The 24,255-nt window shown below is 42.2% G+C and overlaps 1 protein-coding gene across 1 annotated transcript in view; it reads left to right on the forward strand.

The window, feature by feature from the left end:
* LOC121582736 (rho GTPase-activating protein 24-like) overlaps positions 1-24,255 on the forward strand; it is a 234,927-nt gene that overhangs the window by 204,700 nt on the left and 5,972 nt on the right. The window contains exons 5-6 of the mRNA XM_041898797.2: positions 16,897-17,104; positions 22,286-22,418. Coding sequence (XP_041754731.2) covers positions 16,897-17,104; positions 22,286-22,418 — 341 coding nt within the window. The remainder of the gene's footprint in view (positions 1-16,896; positions 17,105-22,285; positions 22,419-24,255) is intronic.

Below are 24,255 nucleotides of genomic sequence, written 5' to 3' on the forward strand. Positions count from 1 at the left end.
TGTTACATTAACCACTGACCCTCTAGGACTCCAACACTCCATAAAGAGAAAGGTTCACTAAAAGAGAGAAGTTCTCTCTTAACTACAATGGAACACGTGCTTCTGGGGCTTTCGGAATCTTTGGGAATGCTACTGTTGCTTTTCAATGAGAAAAATTGGAATTGCGATTTCAGTTTACCGCAACCATTTTGGTAGGCAAACTCTCCATTAACCCACCTGGGCAGTCTGATTAGTCATCCAAGCAAGTACTCCCACAGGACTCCGTCCACCGTGAGACTAGGTCCCAGTGGACTATAGTGAATGTGACCTTACCTGGGCCAAGGTGAAAGTTCACGAGGTCAGCCTAGTCACCAGGTCAGCCAGGTACAATATCACCAACCTCAAAGGGGTTTAGAGTTTCCAGTATGGTCATTGGTCACAGCCACCCAAACCCCTCAGCACCTGTGTTGCTTTCTTTCCGTCTTTCCTTTCACTTGTTATTTTCTCTGCTCTGCTGTTACTATATTTCTCTATCTGCTTTCTAACTCTCCATTGGTGTCACCTCTGTTCCTTTCTTTACTGATATATTGATGTTGGTTTGGCCTCTGATCCCCAAGTCATTTCTATATGTTCAGCTGCAGCATTAACTTTTTCTCTCTTTTTTAACATTCTTTCAGTATAACTTAAGTCTTAAAAATGACCAGCCTCTGTTATCCTCGAAATCCATATTATTTGTATTCATTATCATTTGGAATATTTTCCTAAAGATCCTGACATTTAGAATAGGTCCTCTTGTAAGTAAAATAATATATTAATTAATAGTAATGAATATATTAATGGTCCTATGTAGCTCAGCTGGTAGAGCATGGCGCTTGTAACGCCAAGGTAGTGGGTTCGATCCCCGGGACCACCCATACACAAAAAAAAAAAGTATGCACGCATGACTGTAAGTCGCTTTGGATAAAAGCGTCTGCTAAATGGCATTTTTATTTAAGAAAGAAATGTGAACTCTGTTATATACTTACTGCTACTGACATTTCTATCCTCTCTTCTATGTTGTATTCCCTGTGAGATGGAATGCAAATGTAATCGAATGCCATTTACCAGGTTATTCTGTGTATATTATCTGTATTTACATAACTCGGTAACACTATAAGATTTGAGAAAGGCTAGTAATGATCATTGGTGCTCTCATTAGTGTCCTTGTGTGGATTTCCACACTCAGGAGATATGAGTGTCTGACTCTCTTTTTCATTTGTATAGTTTATCCTCTGTTAGTCAGTACCTCACCTAAGGGTGTGCCTTCTTTTATTAGCTCTTGTGTGATCAAAGACTCAGAAGAATATATTTTTAGAGTGTTTGATTTGCACACATATCCAGTTCCCACTGAGCAGAGAGAGAGATGCAACAGGGAGACCTTTTACAGATAAACTTTATGGTATGTTGCCTGTAAAAAAAGAACCCAGTTCATACAGTCTCATTCTTGCCGGGATAAACCTTTTATGTCTCCCGTGCACATTTCAGCAAGTTTAGGAGTGGGAGTATACGTGGGCCGATGTGGGTGGACATCTATTTTAATAAATCCATTGAATATACACCATCACAAAGAAATCCATATTTAATTTGTTTTATGCAGGTCCTAAGAAACATTATTAGACTAATAAAATGTATTTTCAAAAGAATAGAATGGCATATTTTGAGTTTAATTATGTTACTGGTCTGTGCAACCTATAGGCTATATGGCTGTGCCATGCACATGAAATCAATATTGACAGTGCCTTCAGAAAGTATTCACACCCCTTGACTTTTTCCAAATTTTGTTGTGTTACAGCCTGAATTTTAAATGGAATGAATTGAGATTTGTGTCACGGGCCTACACACAATACCCCATAACGTCAAAGTGAATTATGTTTTTAGAGATTTTTACAAATTAATTAAAAATGAAAAGCTGAAATGTCTTGAGTCAATAAGCAGTCAAGCCCTTTATTATGGCAAGGCTTAATAAGTTCAGGAGTAAAAATTTGCTTAACAAGTCACATAATAAGTTGCATGGACTCACTCTGTGTGCAATAATAGTGTTTAACATGATTTTTGAATGACTACCTCATCTCTGTACCCCACACATACAATTATCTGTAAGGTCCGTCAGTCGAGCAATACATTTCAAACACAGATTCAACCACAAAGAGCAGGGAGGTTTTCAAATGCCTCGCAGAAAGGGCACCTATTGGTAGATGGGTAGAAATAATAAAAGCAAACATTGAATATCCATTTGAGCATGATGAAGTTATTAATTACACTTTGGATGGTGTATCAATGCACCCAGTCACTACAAAGATACAGGCGTCATTCCTAACTCAGTTGCCAGAGAGGAAGGAAAGCGCTCAGGGATTTCACCATGAGGCCAATGGTGACTTTAAAACAGTTACAGAGTTTAATGGCTGTGATAGGAGAAAACTGAGGATGGATCAACAACAATGTAGTTACTCCACAACACTAACCTAAATGACAGAGTGAAAAGAAGGAAGCCTGCACAGAAGAAAAATATTCCAAAACATGCATCATGTTTGCAATAAAGTAAAATAATAAATAAAGTAAAACTGCAAAAAATGTGGCAAAGGAATTAACTTTATGTCATGAATACTAAGCGTTATTTTTGGGGCAAATCCAACACAACACATCACTGAGTACAATTCTTCATATTTTCAAGCACGGTGGTGGCTGCATCACTAGGGAGTTTTTTATTATAAAAAGAAGCAGAACAGAGCTAAGCACAGGCAAAATCCTAGAGGAAAACCTGGTTCAGTCTGCTTTCCAACAGACACTGTTCACCTTTCAGCAGGACAATAACCTAAAACACAACGCCAAATATACACTGGAGTTGCTTACCAAGATGACATTGAATATTCCTGAGTGGCCTAGTTACAGTTTTGACTTAAATCGGTTTGAAAATCTATGGCAAGACTTGAAAATAGCAACGATCAACAATCAACATGACAGAACTTGAATAATATATACAGTACAAGTCAAAAGTTTGGACACACCTACTCATTCAAGGGTTTTTCTTTATTTTTTTCTATTTTCTACATTGTAGAATAATAGTGAAGACATCAAAACTATGAAATAACACATATGGATTCATGTAATAACCCAAAAAGTGTTAAACAAATCAAAATATATTTGAGATTTTAGATTCTTCAAAGTAGCCACCCTTTGCCTTGATAACAGCTTTGCACACTCTTGGCATTCTCTCAACCAGCTTCATGAGGAATGCTTTTCCAACAGTCTTGAAGGAGTTCCCACATATGCTGAGCACTTGTTAGCTGCTTTTCCTTCACTCTGCGGTCCAACTCATCCCAAACCATCTCAATTGGGTTGAGGTCAGGTGATTGTGGAGGCCAGGTCATCTGATGCAGAACTCCATCACTCTCCTTCTTGGTAAAATAGCCCTTACACAGCCTGGAGGTGTGTTTTGGGTCATTGTCCTGTTGATAAACAAATGATAATCCCACTAAGCGCAAACCAGATGGGATGGCATATCGCTGCAGAACGCTGTGGTAGCCATGATGGTTAAGTGTGCCTTGAATTCTAAATAAATCACTGACAGTGTCACCAGCAAAGCACCCCCACAACATCACACCTCCTCCTCCATGCTTCACGGTGGGAACCACACATGCGGAGATCTTCCGTTCACCTACTCTGCGTCTCACAAAGACACGGAGGTTCGAACCAAAAATCTCACATTTGGTCTCATCAGACCAAACAACAGATTTCCACCGGTCTAACGTCCATCGCTCGTGTTTCTTGGCCCAAGCAGGTCTCTTCTTCTTATTGGTGTCCTTTAGTAGTGGTTTCTTTGCAGCAATTCGACCATGAAGGCCTGATTCACACAGTCTCCTCTGAACAGTTGATGTTGAGATGTGTCTGTTACTTGAGCTCTGTGAAGCATTTATTTTGGCTGCAATCTGAGGCTGGTAGCACTAATGAACTTATCCTCTGCAGCAGAGTTAACTCTGGGTCTTCCTTTCCTGTGGCGTTCCTCATGAGAGCCAGTTTCATTATAGCGTTTGATGGTTTTTGCGACTGCACTTGAAGAAACTTTAAAAGTTCCTGGAAATTTCCGGATTGACTGACCTTCATGTCTTAAAGTAATGATGGACTGTTGTTTCTCTTTGCTTATTGGAGCAGTTCTTTCGATAATATGGACTTGGTCTTTTACCAAATACGACTATCTTCTGTATACCACCCCTACCTCGTCACAACACAACTGATTGGCTCAAACGCATTAAGAAGGAAATAAATTCTACAAATAAACGTTTAATAAGGCATACATGTTAATTGAAATGCATTCCAGATGACTACCTCATGAAGCTGGTTGAGAGAATGCCAAGAGTGTGCAAAGCTGTCATCAAGGCAAAGGGTGGCTACTTTGAAGAATCTCAAATGTAAAATATATTTAGATTTGTTTAACACTTTTTTGGTTACTACATTATTCCATATGTGTTGTTCAATAGTTATTATGTCTTCCCTATTATTCTACAATGTGGGGCAGGTAGCTTAGTGGTTAAGAGCGTTGTGCCAGTAACCGAAAGGTCGCTAGTTCTAATCCCCGAGCCGACTAGGTGAAAAATCTGTCGATGTGCCCTTGAGCAAGGCACTTAACCCTAATTGCTCATGTAAGTCGCTCTGGATAAGAGCGTCTGCTAAATGACCAATTATTATTAATTATTAGAAAATAGTAAAAAGTAAAATAAAACCCTTGAATGAGTAGGTGTGTCCAAACTTTTGACTCATACTGTATATTGTACAATCCAGGTGTGCAAAGCTCTTAGAGACTTACCCAGAAAGACTCACAGATTTAATCGCTGCCCAAGTTGTTTCTAACATGTATTGACTCAGGGGTGTTAATACTTATGTAAATGAAATTTCTGTATTACATTTTCAATACATTCGTAAACGTTTCGAAAAACATGTTTTCACTTTGTCATTATGGGTTATTGTGTGTAGATGGGTGAGAGAAAAAACATCTATTTAATCCATTTTGAATTTTAGCTGTAACACAACAAAATGTGGAATAAGTCAAGGGGTATGAATACTTTCTGAAGACACTGTATTTTGTTCATTAAACAGACACACTTAGCCTATACAGATTCACAGTCAACACACATATATTTTAAAATAGGCTAAGAATATAATGAAATATAACAGAATAAAATATAATATAAAATATATATATTTTGTAAAACAGAGCCCAAGGCAAGCCATGCGTTTCTAATCCACGTTTCATCTCTGTCCTACCCTCACTTCGCTTTGTTAGGGAGCAGGCGTAGGGTCTTACACTCAATGTATCTTCGTCATGATACCGATAGAAAATAATAGCAATCTATATCTTCAAAAGCATGTGAGTCTTGTGTTCATATTTCACAACCTCCGCTGGCTTTTGGAGTTGTCTATACGCGATCTAGCAAAAATAATAGGCCTACATTTGATTTAGGCTACATTATTGCATGCTAAATGTTTCTGATCAATGATAGATGAGCAAACGAATAGCTGAGCTATACCACCTCCACTTATTTGCCCAGCCAGAGAATTAACCAAATATACAGATGGAGATTCAGTGAAACAAAATCACATTGATTGATTAAGGCAAGTCACAGACTTTTGGTTGGGAGTAGGCCTAGGCCACAAAGCAACTGTGAGTGAAGAGCAAAATAATCCACTTGTTAAGCTACATAACATGCTGGCAAAATGTCCTGATCAGTGCTAATAAATGAGCCAACTAGACAAGATGATTATGAGCAGCACTCACCTCAACTTCACTAACATTTCAACAGCCTAATTGTAGTCTAACTAAAATCCAAACAGAGATTCAGTGAAAAGAAAAATCGGACATTGATTGATTTATCAAGAAGAGTCCCCACGTTTGTCTCAAAGCAGAGCGAAACGGTGCTAAAATAGTTGACCACACGTGAGTAGGCTATTACTTCAAATGTAGCCTATTATATCAATTGTATGACTTTGGGATTTTCAGTAAATAACAATTTGATGCCTTCGATTACATTAGCCTACTTATTCCAATATTTTTGTAATTCACTGATATTTATTCCCACAGTAATTCTTTATGGATCCATCCAATTATGTGTTGGGCTATGCGAAGAGATGGGTGAAGTGACATGCCTCGCAAAGTTTACAACTGCCAGGAGGATAGTAGTAACCGGCGCTGCCTAGCAAACATCAAGAGCTAAAGAGCGTTACGCGAAAATAAAAGTTTAGGCTTTGATACCGGTAACAACTTTCAGATATAAAGAAAAGGCGGAAAAAAGTTGGCTGGATGCTAAAGTTGGCAGAAAAACAGCTTGGTCTGGAAGGTGTATAATATTACATAGGGCTTTCTATTGTGAAGAGACCACACACACACATACACACACCACTCAAACAAATCACTCCAATATGCTGAACTTGAGACTATAGCCCCATGAAATAGTTTAAAGGCATGCATTTCTTGGCTTTTGCTGAAAGGAGTGGGGCTGACCAGCCGTAACCGTTACACAATACAATAGGTCAAGTCCTCCTGATGAGCCATGGCTAGACAGAGCTGAGAGAGCTGGCTGCTGCCTCCCCCCTTTCTCCATCTGCCTCCCCTCCCTTCCCCAGAACTCCACCAATCTAGAGTAGGGGAACTCGGCCAGGGAACAGTCAGCAGAGAGAGAGGGAAGAGTAGAGAGAGAGAGAGAAGTGGACTCCTCTACAGTGCTACATGTCAGCAGCTCTCTCCCAGCCTTGTCTCTGTCAGATCCACAAGTTGTTTTCCTTCAATAATTTTCCAGCATGGATTAAAGCAGACTCTGGAGGACTTTGTGGAGGGCTTTGGCTCAGTCAAGTGATCACCATGAGAGAGCACAGTGGGAATGATTAGCACTAGTGTGTGTGTGTGTGTGTGTGTGTGTGTGTGTGTGTGTGTGTGTGTGTGTGTGTGTGTGTGTGTATGTGTGTGTGTTTGTGTGTGTGCCAGACAACTCAGGGCAGGGCAGTGAGAGGGGGCTCTCTCTCTCCCTTTCTCTCTGTCTGGCTTTACTGGATGTTTGGACTGACAAAGGCTAGAGAATGGAGGGTTAGGCGGACAAGAGGACTGTGCTGTGTGGAGTGGAGAGGCACGTGTGTAAGCCAGAACCGCTCAGCTCAGCAAGCAGTCAGCTTGAGGAGTTGGCCTGGCAGGACCTGTGAGTGTTGAAGAAGGTTACTAATTGCCTGTGGTAAAGCTGCCACTCCAATTTCCACTCCAGACCAGACTGCCGACCAGCCGGGGAGTCTGTGTCAAAGTCAGAGCGAAGTGGACTCTCTTCACCTTGCCCAGCCAAAATCCAGGAGGATTTGTGTGTTTGAATCCAGCCTTCCGCCTCTGCTGCTAATACAGACACAGATCTACACATGCAGGCACGCATACACACGTGCACACACACACTCACATGCACACACACACTCACGCACACACACACACATGCACACACACACACACAGACCTGCTACATGTGACCTCTGGATAACACTCTCGGACTCATGACCAGCCGTCTGAATTTCTACTGAGATGACCTGATTTTTCATCCTCTTGCTGCTTTTCATCCCTTTATGGTTTCATTCACTTTGTGGCTTATGTGTGTGGTCATGTGACAGTGGTATTCTCAGACTGAGACTAGGACTGTGGACATTGAAGTGCAAGATTTGGGGAGAACTGAAAACACATTATTTTATTAAAATTTTTCTCACTTTCGTTTCGGAAAGAAAGGACAGAAGCAGAAGACTGGTGTTCCAAGGGGAGAGAAAACAACAGAACAAACTAAAACTGTATTTTTCTGATTTCTGTCTTCTCATCATAGCAGCACCCCTGCTGTGTTACTGAAAGATAGAAATGGAGTAACTAATACCTCCCTGAAAACCTGAAATGATGAGAAAGTTGTCAGGCCCATGGGACATGCCTGTCATCATCACATCTCTCTTTACATCTCTCTCTATCTGGCCTTTCTGATCGCACAGCTACTGGATAACTGTTCGGTTCCCTCGTCAATCTACAATGCTGGAGCACAGGGACTTTAAACTGTGTGCCTCCGGTGCGCTGACTTACCATAGCTTTATTAATCGGAGCATCTACCGGAAAATTAGAAGTTGTGTCAGCTTCAAGAGGGGTGAGTTGAACATGTCATGACTCATCTGGGCACGGTGGTGCGTGAAGAGACGGTCGTAGTACATGAGTTATGAGCTCATATACCAGAATAGTTTAACCACTTCTCTCTAATAAAAATCTACTGTGTTATGTGTCTTCAAATATCTTCTTGCCAGAATAGAACATGACAATTTCTTGCTCCTTTTTGTTATAAACGTACTGCTGTGAGATATACTATCAGGGAGAGTATATAAGATATATACTGTATATAAGAAAGTATTCAGACCGCTTTACTTTTTCCACATTTTGTTGCATTACAGCCTTATTCTAAAATGTATTAAATTGTTTTTTTCCCCTCATCAATCTACACACAATACCCCATAATGACAAAGCAAAAACAGGTTATAAGAAATTTGACATTTATATAAGAATTCAGACCCTTTACTTCCTTGTTGAAGCACCTTTGGCAGCGATTACAGCCTTGACTCTTCTTGGGTATTACACTACAAGCTTGGCATACCTGTATTTGGGGAGTTTCTCCCATTCTTCTCTGCAGATCCTCTCAAGTTCTGTCAGGTTGGATGGGGAGTGTTGCAGCACAGCTATTGTCAGGTCTCTCCAGAGATGTTCGATCGGGTTCAAGTCCGGACTCTGGCTGGGCCACTCAACGACATTCAGAGACTTGTCCCGAAGCTACTCCTGTGTATTCTTGGCTGTGTGCTTAGGGTCGTTGTCCTGTTGGAAGGTAAACCTTTGCCCCAGTCTGAGGTTCTGAGCACTCTGGAGCAGGTTTTCATCAAGGATCTCTCTGCACTTTGCTCCGTTCATCTTTGCCTCGATCCTGACTAGTCTCTCAGTCCCTGCCGCTGAAAAACATCCCAGAGCATGATGCTACCACCACCATGCTTCACCATAGGGATGGTGCCAAGTTTCCTCCAGACATGATGCTTGGCATTCAGGCAAAATAATTCAATCTTGGTTGCATCAGACCAGAGAATGGTCTGAGAGTCCTTTAAGTGCCTTTTGGCAAACTCCAAGCGGGCTGTCATGTGACTTCTACTGAGGAGTGACTTCCGTCTGGCCACTCTACAATAAAGGCCTGATTGGTGGAGTGCTGCAGAGATGGTTGTCCTTCTGGAAGTTTCTCCCATCTCCACAGAGGAACTCTAGAGCTCTGTTAGAGTGATCATCGGGTTCCTGGTCACCTCCCTGACCAAGGCCCTTCTCCCCCGATTGCTCAGTTTGGCCGGGCGGCCAGCTCTAGGAAGGGTCTTGGTGGTTACAAACTTCTTCCATTTTAGATTGATGGAGGCCACTGTGTTCTTCAGGGCCTTCAATACTGCAGAATTCTTTGGGTACCCTTCCCCAGATCTGTGCCAAGACACAATCCTGTCTCTGCGCTCTACGCACAATTCCTTCGACCTCATGGCTTGGTTTTTGCTTATATAGATAGGTGTGTGCCTTTCCAAATCATGTCCAATCAATTGAATTTACCACAGGTGGACTCCAATCAAGTTGTATAAACATCTCAAGGATGATCAATGGAAACAGGATGCACCTGACCTCAATTTTGAGTCTCATAGCAAAGGGTCTGAATACTTATGTAAATAAGGTATTTCTGTTTTTTATTTGTAATAAATTAGCAACATTTTCTAATAACCTGTTTTCACTTTGTCATTATGGGGTATTGTGTGTAGATTGCTGAGATTTTTTTTTATATTTAATCAATTTTAGAATAAGGCTGTTACCTAACAAAATGTGGAAAAAGTCAAGGGGTCCGAATACTTTCCGAAGACACTGTGTATATATATATATTTTTACATTGACATTTACAATTTTAGTCATTTAGCTGACGCTCTTATCCAGAGCGACTTACAGTTAGTGAGTGCATACATATTTATTTATTATACTGGCCCCCCCGTGGGAAATGAACCCACAACCCTGGCGTTGCAAACGCCATGCTCTACCAACTGAGCTACATCCCTGCCGGCCATTCCCTCCCCTACCCTGGACAACGCTGGGCCAATTGTGCGCCGCCCCATGGGTCTCCCGGTCGCGGCCGGCTACGACAGAGCCTGGATTCGAACCAGGATCTCTAGTGGCACAGCTAGCACTGCGATGCAGTGCCTTAGACCACTGCGCCACTAAATAAACTAAAGTAAAAAATAAAATAAAAAGTAACACAATAAAAACGAGGCTATATATAGGGGGTACCGGTACCGAGTCAATGTGCGGGGGTACAGGTTAGTCGAGGTAATTTGTACATGTAGGTAGGGGTAAAGTGACTATGCATAGATAATAAACAGCGAGTAGCAGTAGTGTAAAATCAAGGGGGGGGGGGGGCGTGTCAATGTAAATAGTCCCGTTGGCCATTTGACTAATTGTTCAACCAGTCTTATGGCTTGGGGGTAGAAGCTGTTAAGAAGCCTTTTGGACCTAGACTTGGTGCTCCAGTACCGCTTTCCATGCGGTAGCAGAGAGAACAGTCTATGACTTGGGTGACTGGAGTCTTTGACAATTTTTGGGCTTTCCTCTGACACCGTCTAGTATATATGTCCTGGATGGCAGGAAGCTTGGCCCCACTGATGTACTGGGCCGTACGCACTACTCTCTGTAGCACCTTACGGTCGGATGCCAAGCAGTTGCCATACCGGGCGGTGTTGCAACCGGTCAGGATGCTCTCGATGGTGCAGCTATAGAACTTTTTGAGGATCTGGGGACCCATGCCAAATCTTTTCAGTCTCCTGAGGGGGAAAAGGTGTTGTTGTGCCCTCTTCACGACTGTCTTGGTGTAATTGGACCATGATAGTTTGTTGGTGATGTGGACACCAAGGAACTTGAAACTCTCAACCCGCTCCACTACAGCCCCGTCGATGTGAATGGGGGCGTGTTCGGCCCTCCTTTTCCTGTAGTCCATGATCATCTCCATCGTCTTTCTCACGTTGAGGGAGAGGTTGTTATCTTGGCACCACACTGCCAGGTCTCTGACCTCCTCCCTATAGGCTGTCTCATCGTTGTAGGTGATTAGGCCTACCACTGTTGTGTCGTCAGCAAACTTAATGATGGTGTTGGGGTCGTGCTTGGCCACGCAGTCGTGGGTGAACAAGGAGTACAGGAGGGGACTAAGCACGTACTCCTGAGGGGCCCCCGTGTTGAGGATCAGCGTGGCAGATGTGTTGTTGCCTACCCTTACCACCTGGGGGCGGCCCGTCTGGAAGTCCAGGATCCAGTTGCAGAGGGAGGTGTTTAGTCCCAGGGTCCTTAGCTTAGTGATGATCTTTGTGGGCACTATGGTGTTGAACGCTGAGCTGTAGTAAATGAACAGCATTCTCACATAGGTGTTCCTTTTGTCCAGGTGGGAAAGGGCAGTGTGGAGTGCGATTGAGATTGCGTCATCTGTGGATTTGTTGTGGCGGTATGCGAATTGGATCCACTAAATCCACTTCAATTAGTGTAGATGAATGGGAGGAGACAGGTGAAATAATCATTTTTAAGCCTTGAGACAATTGAGACATGGATTGTGTAGGTGTGCCATTCAGACGGTGACTCGTGTTTATGAACAATGGTACATCCACCACCCAAAGGACATCCAGCCAACTTGACACAACTGTGGGAAGCATTTGGGTCAACATGGGCCAGCATCCCTGTGGAACGCTTTTGACACCTTTTAGAGTCCATGCCCCGACAAATTGAGGAAGTTCTGAGGGCAAAAGGGGGTGCAACTCAATATTAGGAAGGTGTTCTTATTGTTTTGTACACTCAGTGTATATTGTATATCATTTTTCTGTGGTGTGGATATCAAATAAGCACCTTTGGGTTTCCAACCTACCTGCACACTGTTTTTACCTGTTTTTATCTGTACTGTTTTGTGCAAATAAAAAAAAACGAATAACCTAAAACCATATTGTCAATGGGGGTGAAATATATAGTTGTGAATGATCTGTTTTCAACTTTGATATTTTAGTGGGCGGCAGGTAGCTTAGTGGTTAAGAGCGTTGTGCCAGTAACCGAAAGGTCGCTGGTTCTAATCCCCGAGCCGACTAGGTGAAAAATCTGTCGATGTGCCCTTGAGCAAGGCACTTAACCCTAATTGCTCCTGTAAGTCGCTCTGGATAAGAGCGTCTGCTAAATGACTAAAAAATAAAATAAATAAATAAATAGTTACTCAGAGTGAAAGCTGAATGTACTGTAGTTACTCTACACTGTGTCTTTTAGTGTTTTCCAACACTATCGCAGTTGTTCTTGTTTATCGTATGACCTTATGGTAGCCTTCAATATGTTGTGTCCTGGGTCAGACTCTTTCTCTGTCTGTGTCTGGAGACCGGAACAGTATGCAGCAGATCCAAAGCTCTCAGGAAGGCAGCCTTAGCAGCCCTAATCCCCTGTTTTACACCGTCCACATGAGACCCCTTAAACGTGAATCGCACCTGGGTTTAAACACTAATTGAAATCATTTCAAATACTTTGAGCATTTGCTCTAGTCTACTTGGAGTGCCAGAAGGGTGGAGTTTGCCGTTTTGGGACTTTTCTATTGGTCCATAAAGACAGGAAAGCCCAATCAAGCACATATAACGCTTTTGAAATGGTTTCAAATAGTATTTGAACCCAGGTCTGATGAGAATCACACTTATTTTTCTAAGGGATTGACAAAGACATAAGGCCAGAGCAGCGAAGAGGAGAACAGAACAGAGGCGGAAGTTTGAGATTTAATCAGTTGGTTTCGTAGGAGCTTTTAGGGTGTACATAATACATATTCTTTATTTCAGTGGTCAAAGTTAGAGTTATCATATTCTGAGAACAAAAAAGATTCCATTGGAATTAATCAGATCATTCTAGAATCCTCCAGTACTCTTTGATGCTGTTCTCTTTGTGGCTTTAATAACATGCAACCGTTTCTCACTCTTTGATACATGCAGATTGGGGGATAAATCTGTTGTTCTTCAATGGGCTTGATGCGATGCATGGTTTTACAGTATTAACATTTTTGTATGTTTTTAAACTGGATTTATTAAATTTTTTTTCTTTAATGTTCTATGAGACAATAAAGCGAGAATAAACATTGTTGTGAAATCCTGAAGCAAAAATCTTAAAAACACATGTCCACTGTCAGCTGCTAAATATTGCACAGAACTGGTCTCCCATTGAAGTGTTTGCATTGCAAATCACTGTATACTGCACACGAAAGCATTGCATATGTGACCAACCACCTGGATTTGGTCCTATGTAGCAACATTTGAAATTGTGTTTTTTACATTGGATAAAAGTAGAGACTCAGAGCCTCAAAATGGTATTTCATACACTGCAGTTGAGGAACAATGGGAAAGTAATTCTGCTTTGAAAGTTGATAAACTTGTAACCCCACTTTTGAGAAAATGCTCCTTGAATGTTCTGGTACACCTACTGGAGAGCTCTTTTGTCTACACCCATTCAGCATCGTTCACACCCTCTTAAGCCTTAGCCCCACCCATCTCTTTAAGGATTCACGTGAGGCCAAACAGAGTGAGTAGTGTAGTAAACAACCAAGACTAAAAGTGGTAAAAGTATAAGGAAAAACTCCAGGTAAAAATACACTTTATTTAGTCCTTGGCCAATATCCTAATCTGACTTTGGTGCAGGTCATGTTGTTCTTCACATTACCGTCTCTGGTAAAAACACACTACAGTGGGGAGAACAAGTATTTGATACACTGCCGATTTTGCAGGTTTTCCTACTTACAAAGCATGTAGAGGTCTGTCATTTTTATCATAGGTACACTTCAACTGTGAGAGACAGAATCTAAAACAAAAATCCAGAAAATCACATTGTATGATTTTTAAGTAATTAATTTGCATTTGATACATCAGAAAAGCAGAACTTAATATTTGGTACAGAAACCTTTGTTTGCAATTACAGAGATCATACGTTTCCTGTAGGTCTTGACCAGGTTTGCACACACTGCTGCAGGGATTTTGGCCCACTCCTCCATACAGACCTTCTCCAGATCCTTCAGGTTTCGGGGCTGTCGCTGGGCAATACGGACTTTCAGCTCCCTCCAAATATTTTCTATTGGGTTCAGGTCTGGAGACTGGCTAGGCCACTCCAGGACCTTGAGATGCTTCTTACGGAACCACTCCTTAGTTGCCTTGCCTGTGTGTTTCGGGTTGTTGTCATGCTGGAAGACCCAGCCACGACCCATCTTCAATGCTCTTACTGAGGGAAGGAGGTTGTTGGCCAAGATCTCGCGATACATGGCCCCATCCATCCTCCCCTCAATACGGTGCAGTCGTCCTGTCCCCTTTGCAGAAAAGCACCCCCAAAGAATGATGTTCCCACCTCCATGCTTCACGGTTGGGATGGTGTTCTTGGGGTTGTACTTATCCTTCTTCTTCCTCCAAACACGGCGAGTGGAGTTTAGACCAAAAAGCTCTAATTTTTGTCTCATCAGACCAGATGACCTTCTCCCATTCCTCCTCTGGATCATCCAGATGGTCATTGGCAAACTTCAGACGGGCCTGGACATGCGCTGGCTTGAGCAGGGCGACCTTGCGTGCGCTGCAGGATTTTAATCCATGACGGCGTAGTGTGTTACTAATGGTTTTCTTTGAGACTGTGGTCCCAGCTCTCTTCAGGTCATTGACCAGGTCCTGCCGTGTAGTTCTGGGCTGATCCCTCACCTTCCTCATGATCATTGATGCCCCACGAGGTGAGATCTTGCATGGAGCCCCAGACCGAGGGTGATTGACCGTCATCTTGAACTTCTTCCATTTTCTAATAATTGCGCCAACAGTTGTTGCCTTCTCACCAAGCTGCTTGCCTATTGTCCTGTAGCCCATCCCAGCCTTGTGCAGGTCTACAATTTTATCCCTGATGTCCTTACAGAGCTCTCTGGTCTTGGCCATTGTGGAGAGGTTGGAGTCTGTTTGATTGAGTGTGTGGACAGGTGTCTTTTATACAGGTAATGAGTTCAAACAGGTGCAGTTAATACAGGTAATGAGTGGAGAACAGGAGGGCTTCTTAAAGAAAAACTAACAGGTCTGTGAGAGCCGGAATTCTTACTGGTTGGTAGGTGATCAAATACTTATGTCATGCAATAAAATGCAAATTAATTACTTAAAAATCATACAATGTGATTTTCTGGATTTTTGTTTTAGATTCCGTCTCTCACAGTTGAAGTGTACCTATGATAAAAATTACAGACCTCTACATGCTTTGTAAGTAGGAAAACCTGCAAAATCGGCAGTGTATCAAATACTTGTTCTCCCCACTGTATATCAAATAAAATCTAAGTTTATTTGTCACTTGCACAGGATACAGAAGGTTGAAACGGTACAGTTAAATGGTTACTAGCAATATCAAAAACAGAAAGTGTCCATATAAAAAATATTTATAAATATTTTTTAATTATTAGATGACGCTTACTCAGACACAGTTGTCTAAATTGATAGGTCATGTGAAAGAAATGCTATAACCACCCCCCAGTCACATCTATCTAAGTGGATGGGTCACTATTGTCTAGATATGTACACATGTTCATGAAATACAATAGATGGCCGTAATCACCCCCAGACACACCTGGCTAACTTGATGGGTCATGTATTAATCTGGTGAAGTGGAGTCTTTTGTTTAGACATGTAGCTAGCTAGCTAGTTAAACAATGAACCGGCATAATCCCAACTCATACTACTACCACCAATACAAACTGATTGTCATAGCTGTAGTATGAATCTGCAGGTAGCTAAAGCTAACCAACTAGGTTCAATGTTAGCTAGCTAGCTAACATTAGGCTATAACTAGCAATGCAAATGGTTTACTGATTCGAATAATATTACTACACAGATCATACACGTAACGTTAGCTAGCGAGCCAGCAAGCTAACGTTCGCTAGCTAGCGAACAGTACGCTATAACTTGCAATGAAAACAACTTTAGGACCAAATTAGAAATATCTGAAATATAATATCTGAAAATGCAGCTAGACTCTTAACCGTAGTATACATCGATGAACGCTTCACGGCAGACTGGAACCATTTAACTCATTTTGCTAGAAGCTACATCTTGTTTGGCCAGCGTTGTATCAAGTCACTCTGGTTCACACTGACTGAGGCATGTGCAGAAAGTAGCCCATCACAACTTTTTCCAACTTATCTGTCGATAGTGCCTGCCAAATTCAGGGCATCAATGTTGTTGAGAAAAATAGCAAAACTTTTGTAGTTCTCGATGGCTAACGTTATATCTTTCAAAAAAGCAGCGGTAGTAAGGATTATCAACACATGCTGAGCAGCTCACGTTATAGACAGAAGCATGCTACATGGCAGACCAATCAAAACTCATCTCCCGGCATGTCCAGTCCATCCTCCCGGCATATCTCAGCCAATCATGGCTAGCGGGAAGGTTCCTGTCTTTTTCCGTGGCTAAATCAACTAGGCTGGTGATTTAACAATTTTATTCATATTTACAGATGGAATACAAGTTTATTATTAAGGTACATAAAGTTCACATGTTCCAGAAGGCATTTCTGACAAAAAACGCATTTAGATTTTTTTTTAAAAGACGTTCAAATGCCTCTCCTGTGAAGTAGTGACATGCAACATACGTCTAGCTTCCTGAAACGGGTCACATATGCTCCTGAGAATTGTACAAAATGCAAATATTTTAAAGTCCTTCACCCAAACATTCCACATGTCAATGAGCTGCCCAAATTGGTCCTCATAGACATATGCAAGTTTAGTCGATAGAAAACACAGAAGTCCAAGTAGGTAGAGCTGTTTGTTTGTGTCTCAGGTATTTTTGGTCAAAAGTTGGAGGAGACGGTACGGTTTGAGAGGCGTTATGGGAGCAAGCAGGCCCCTATGCTGGTCGAGCAGTGTGTGGACTTCATACGACAGTGGGGCCTACGGGAGGAAGGGCTCTTCAGGCTGCCAGGGCAGGCCAACCTGGTCAAAGAACTCCAGGACTCCTTTGACTGTGGAGAGAAGCCCTCCTTCGACTGGTATGTAAACTGTTTGTTGATTTTCAATTCAAGTCAATATAGTCCCGTGTAGCTCAGTTGGTAGAGCATGGCCGCCAGGGTTGTGGGATCGATTCCCATGGGGGACCAGCACAAAAAAAGTATGAAAAATGTACTGTAACATGTACTGTAAGTCGCTTTGGATAAGAGCGTCTGCTAAATGACTATTTATCATTGACCCAAGCCCTGCTCAGATAATCCCGACCATTGTGTTGCTGAGTTGTCATAGTGCTGCTGCACATGTACATTGTCCCAGGGGCGCAGTCATAATGTAAGTAACCAAATGTATGTCCCTCAAACTCCCCTGAATGCCTCTGTCAATCCTACAGCTATTGTATCCAGTAATCATGAACCTGAGTTATACTGTTAGCGCTGAGGCGGTTTGCCGTAGTAGGAAGTCCACTCTGTGCAGCTCATCCTGCACTATCAGCTCAAACATACATTTCACTGTCATGTCTGCCTCTGATAAGCCTCCCAGTAAAGCAATAAAAACAATGAAAAATCCCAGGAAAGTGCAAAAAAATAGCCGGCATTATGTAGCCTAAGAAACAAGGTTCATGTAATCGATAACTTGCTAGTAACAGATAACATTCAAATACTGACTATCTCTGAAACTAACTTAGATAATACCTTTGATGACACAGTGGTAGCAATGCATGGTTTCAACGTCTTCAGAAGAAACAGGAATGCCAATGGTGGGAGTGTTGCCGTTTATGTTCAGAGTCATATTCCTGTAAAACTTAGAGAGGAGCTCATGTCAAATATTGCCCCACCTCACCCATTGTTGTGGGAAGCTGCTATAGACCACCAAGTGCTAACAGTCAGTATCTGGATAATATGTGTGAAATGCATGATAATGTATGTGATATCAACAGAGAGGTATATTTTCTGGGTGACCTAAATATTGACTGGCTTTCATCAAGCTGCCCACTCAAGAAAAAGCTTCAAACTCTAACCAGTGCCTGCAACCTAGTAAACTTCTGGAAGAAATTGTGACTAGATACAATGCTCTTTCACAATAAACAAATGAACAACAGATTGTCAGCACACTTATAGGGAAGGGCAGTCAACATGTATGGCACTTACACAAATGTGGGAGCATTTTTTGTTAGACATCAGTGCAGCTTTTGACATTAACATACATAATCTGCTGCTGGAAAAATGTATGTGTTATGGCTTTAATTCCCCTGCTATATTGTGAATCGAGAGTTACCTGACTAACAGAACACAGAGGCTGTTCTTTAATGGAAGCCTCTCCATCATAATCCAGGTAGAGTCAGGCATTCCCCCGGGCAGCTGTGTAGGCCCCTTACTTTTTTCAATCTTTACTAATGACCTGCCACTGGCTTTCAGTAAAGCCTGTTTGTCTATGTATGCTGATTATTCAACGGTATACATGTCAGCTACCACAGCAAGTGAAATCAATGCAACTCTTCACAAAGAGCTGCAGTCAGTTTTAGAATGGGTGGCAAGAAATAAGTTAGTCCTAAATATTTCAAAAACTAAAAGCATTGTATTTGGGACAAATCATTCACTAAACCTCAACTAAATATTGTAATGAATAATGTGGAAATCGAGCAAGTTGAGGAGACTACACTGCTTGGAGTAACCCTGGATTGTAAACTGTCATCGTCAAAACATATTGATGCAACAGCAGCTAAGATGGGGAGAGGTCTGTCCATAATACATCCCTGCTCTGCCTTCTTAACAATGCTATCAACAAGGCATGTCCTAGTTTTGTTTCACCTGGACTACTGTTCAGTTGTCTGGTCAGGAGCCACAAAGAGGGACTTACAAAAATTACAATTTGGCGCAGAATAGGGCAGCACGGCTGGCCCTTAAATGTACACGGAGAGCTAACATTAATAATATGCATGTCAATGTCTCCTGGCTCAAAGTAGAGGAGAGATTGACTTCATCACTACTTGTATTTGTGTGAAGTATTGACATGTTGAATGCACCGAGCTGTCAGTTTAAACTACTAGAACACAGCTCAGACACCCATGCATACACCACAAGCCCACCACCAGATGTCTCTTCACAGTCCCCAAAACCAGAACAGACTATGGGAGACGCACAGTACTACAGAGAGGCATGACTAAATGAAACTCTATTCCATATCAAGTAACTCATGCAATCAGATAGAAAAAAAACAGATAGAAAAACACCTTATGCAACAGCGGGCACTGTGAAGATACACACACACAGGCACAGACACACGCATACACAAACACACATGATAACATACGTACTATACACACACGTACACATGTATTTTCTGTTGTGTACAGTGCCTTCGGAATGTATTCAGACCTGTTGACTTTTTCCACATTTTGCTATGTTACAGCCTTATTCTCAAATGTATTAATTTGTTTTATTCCCTCATCAATCTACACACAATACCCCATAATGACAAAGCAAAAACAGGTTTTTATTAAGTTTTGCTAATTTATAAAAAATGTAAAACCGAAATATCACATTTACGTAAGTATTCAGACCCTTTACTCAGTACTTTGTTGAAGCACCTTTGGCAGCGATTACAGCATCGAGTCTTCTTGGGTATGACGCTACAAGCTTGGCACACCTGTATTTGGGGAGTTTCTTCCATTCTTCTCTGCAGATCCTTTCAAGCTCTGTCTCTATTTTCAGGTATCTCCAGAGATTTTCGATTGGGTTCAAGTCAGGGCACTGGCTGGGCCACTCAAGGATAGTCAGAGACTTGTCCCGAAGCCACTCCTGCGTTGTCTTTGTGCTTAGGGTCCTGAGCATCCTGGAGCAGGTTTTCATCAAGGATCTCTCTGTACTTTGCTCCGTTCATCTTTGCCTCGATCCTGACTAGTCTCCCAGTCCCTGCCGCTGAAAAACATCCCCACAGCATGATGCTGCCACCACAATGTTTCACCGTAGGGATGGTGCCAGGTTTCCTCTAGACGTGACGCTTGGCATTCAGGCCTAAGAGTTCAATCTTGGTTTCATCAGACCAGAAAATCTTGTTTCTCATGGTCTGAGAGTCTTTAGGTGCCTTTTGGCAAACTCCAAGTGGGCTGTCATGTGCCTTCTACTGAGAAGTGGCTTCTGTCTGGCCACTCTACCATAAAGGCCTGATTGGTGGAGTGCTGCAAAGATGGTTGTCCTTCTGGAAGGTTCACTCATCTCCACAGAGGAACTCTAGAGCTCTGTCAGAGTGACCATCAGGTTCTTGGTCACCTCCTTGACCAAGGCCCTTCTCCCCCGATTGCTCAGTTTGGCCGGGCGGCCAGCTCTAGGAAGAGTCTTGGTGGTTCCAAACATCTTCTATTTAAGAATGATGGAGGCCACTGTGTTTTTGGGGACCTTCAATGCTGCAGAAATGTTTTGGTACCCTTCCCCAGATCTGTTCCTCGACACAATCCTGTCTCCGAGCGCTACGGACAATTCCTTCGACCTCATGGCTTGGTTTTTGCTCTGACATGCACTGTCAACTCATGTCCAATCAATTTAATTTACCACAGGTGGACTCCAATCAGGTTGTAGAAACATCTCAAGGATGATCAACGGAAACAGGATACACCTAAGCTCAATTTCGAGTCTCATAGCAAAACTTATGTAAATGAGGTAATTCTGTTTTTTATTTTTAATAAATGTGCCAAAATTTCACCAAACCTGTTTTCACTTTGTCATTATGGGATATTGTGTGTAGATTGATGAGTAACATTTTTTTATTTCATCCATTCTAGAATAAGGCTGCAACGTAACAAAATGTGGAAAAAGTGAAGGGTCTGAATACTTTCCGTATTCACCTGTATAATGACTATTACCATGGTCGGAGAGAATACTGATAGCTTACACACTGTAACTGCTGTTGATATGCATGTCAATCACTCTACCATGTTCTTCTCAGATAGGGTAGCTGTTTGTTCTTAGGGACTTGGACTTAAGTCCGATTCAGAGTCGATAGGAGTGTGCACAACTGTAAATTATGAATTAATGTCAATAGGAAACTTGCACCAAAACGTAAGTCAGAAAACTGCCCTTTGGGTCACAATGACTACTAAAATATTATTCTACTATACTTATTCCTTGAAAACAGTGAGCAGGATGTGGGTCAGTGAGTAATCTGCATGTCTAAACTAGGTACAGTACTTGACAAAAAGGCTGCCTCTGCAGGATTTCCAATATGCATGTCAATGTATTCAATAGAGAAAGAGAGGGAGATGGTGTGCATGAATTTGGGCTGCCATAAATAAAGTGACAAAGGTGTTTCGCATTCTGACACTGACAGTGCTACAGTAGCATTCTAGCTCTGAATTCAACACTTTTACAGCAACGCAGGGCAGGCGTGAAGAGAGAACTGGCATGGAGGTGATAACTGGGACTGTTTTAAATTCAGCTCCTATTCTATCACAATGAGGTGGAACTGCTAATTGGTGGGTGAGACCTGGGTGGCAAACAAAGAGGGAGAGCAAGAAAGAGAGAGAGGGGCAAAGAGAGAGAGAGAAAGGGAGAGAGGAGGAAGAGAGACAGAGAGAGGGAAAGATAAATAGTGAAAGAGAGAGACAGAGGCAGACAGAGAAAAAAGAGATGGAAAGAGAGAGAACGAGATAGATGTGGAGAGAGAGAGAGAGGGCGAGCGAGAGGATGTATAGAACCCCTACTGAGAGACATATAATATGTGGTATGGGAGTGTTGTCTGTGTCATTTGTATCAGGACTGTACTACCTTCCATAACTCAGAGATGATAGAGGCACATGAGAGATGGCAGCCTCCCCTTTCCCGCCTCCCACCCACCTCTTCCACCCCGCGACTCCCATAAATTGCTCCTTGTTTGCGATTGTCAGGTTCCAGGTCGTCCATCACCCTCCCACACCCCAGCGACAGGTGCTGCCTGTGTGAGAGAGACAAGTGATCACATTCACTCCCACTGATTTAGGATCAGGTTACCGTCACACTTTATTTATGACAGGATCCAAATTCATGCAATCCATCCTCCCTCCCGCTCTCCTTTCCCTCCCTCATTGCCCCCTCCATACATTGATATGTGTTAATGTCTTCTTTGCATTAAGGTGCTTCATCTTACTCTTAATCTCTCTGCCTCTCTTCTTCCCACTGCCTCCATATTTTGCTCTCTTTCTCAATTTCACCCCCCCTCCCTCCCTCCCTCCCTCCCTCCCTCTCTCTCTGCAGTAATACAGATGTCCATACAGTAGCCTCTCTACTCAAGCTGTATCTCAGAGAGCTGCCAGAGCCAGTCATCCCCTTCTCCAAGTTTGATGAGTTCCTCTCCTGCACTAAGCTGCTCAGCAAAGACGAGGAATCTGTAAGTTATTCCTGTGGCTAAGACTATTCCCCTATTCCCTATTCCCTATGCACTGCTTATGACAACGGCCCTGGCACTAGATAGGAAATATGGTTCCCTTTTAGATGCAGAAAATGAATTACTGTAAATGTATAGAACATCATTCAGTATATTTGTATTGATTGTATTGATATGGCTGTTACTGTGTTATTGTGTGAGTATAAGAACAACCCATATCAACGTTTTGAGCTCTTTTCTTAAAACTTGAAGCTGGTTTCTCACTGCTCAATCATCCATAGCCCGTAGTATCAGTACAATGACTTTGTTGTGCCTCTCGTCTGTATTTCAATTACCAATTGGTTTTCACTTCTCTCACACTACAAGGCTTGCTGTTTCACAGGGTATCAATCCTATGCTCCCCTCAGTCACTTTCCAAACTTGTTTGCTTTCATCTTCCATTCAGCACTCACGTGTGTGTGTGTGCTCTTGTGTGAATTTACCTCCAGGTTTTTTACCTCTGAGAGCATTAGTGTCCCCATTCAGCCAGTCAACCCATAGGTTGATGGGATCCATAATAAAATACAAATAGGTATCCAGTCATTTCACAGCAAACACAATCAAAGTTCTGAGCATGACCCGCAGATTGAATTGAAGAAGCAGCATCTCTTTCTCATTATATTTCTCATCTTCCTACAGTACCCCGCTTTATTGCCTTTTCTTTTAATTGTTTCAAAGATACAATGAAGTGTCAAAGAGAATTAAGGGTTTTTCACAGGATACGTGTAGACCTTGAGAGTGGCCCACAGCAAAAGCCAGTCAGATCAATAAAGATACAATAATGGTCTGAGCATTGCAGGGTTAGGGTTGCATCCCAAATGATGCCCTATTCCCGGTTAAAAGTAGTGCACTGGACAGGGAATAGTGTGGCATTTGGGACACTTACCAATGAGTATTAATTATGATAAGATCTGGAGCAGATTATAGATGGAGATCTAATTAGGTTCACTACTCGATCGTGCATGATCATGTATGAATTGTTACATTGACTTGGTCTTATAAGATAAATTATGCAGATATATTGAATTAGATTAGGGCAGACCTGCCAACCTGCATGCAATTTGAGGTCAAAGTACGCTTGTACTAAAAACTACCCTAAAATACACAAAAATAGGCTTCTAGTTGGCACATTGTGGTTTTCGCCTCAACCGTCTGAAGTTGCAGCTGAGCCCATCATATTACATACTATGTGCCATTTTCACTAGACTATCCACATAGACATCTATTAATTAGAATAATCACTACCCCTACAGTGTCACTGAGACCACCTCAATTTCATTTATAGGATCAAACATAAGACTTCTATTCTGTGTTGGCTACATTGTTTGATATAATTTAAGACTCTAGGTTTCAGAAAATGACATGTAAAAAAAAAAAAAAAAATGCTCCAACTTGCTAAGAGAGAAGTTGACTAACCCCTACGGACCTCCCCCCTACCCCACCATAGACCTACATCAGCACCACCTTGTCAGAAAATCCTAGGGAGAACCCTGGTGTATACATTCCGCCGATCTGTTGCAAAATGTTTCTTAAATGGAAGCAAACGGGGAGGGACTTACCTGAATTTGTCCAACTCCTGTTTTAGTTGGAAAACTAATGATTACACCCCTGATTGTACATTTAAACGTATTTCTAGTTAGCTACTGAAGAGCATTACCAATTACCTATGGACAGATACTCCAATCTCCGCTGTGGAGCTTTGCAGCTCCTTCAGGGTTCTCTTTGGTCTCTTTGATGCCTCTCTGATTAATGCCCTCCTTGCCTGGTCCGTGAGTTTTGGTGGGCGGCCCTCTCTTGGCAG

The sequence above is a fragment of the Coregonus clupeaformis genome, chromosome 15, assembly GCF_020615455.1.
Source record: "Coregonus clupeaformis isolate EN_2021a chromosome 15, ASM2061545v1, whole genome shotgun sequence".
Taxonomy (NCBI): Eukaryota; Metazoa; Chordata; class Actinopteri; order Salmoniformes; family Salmonidae; genus Coregonus; species Coregonus clupeaformis.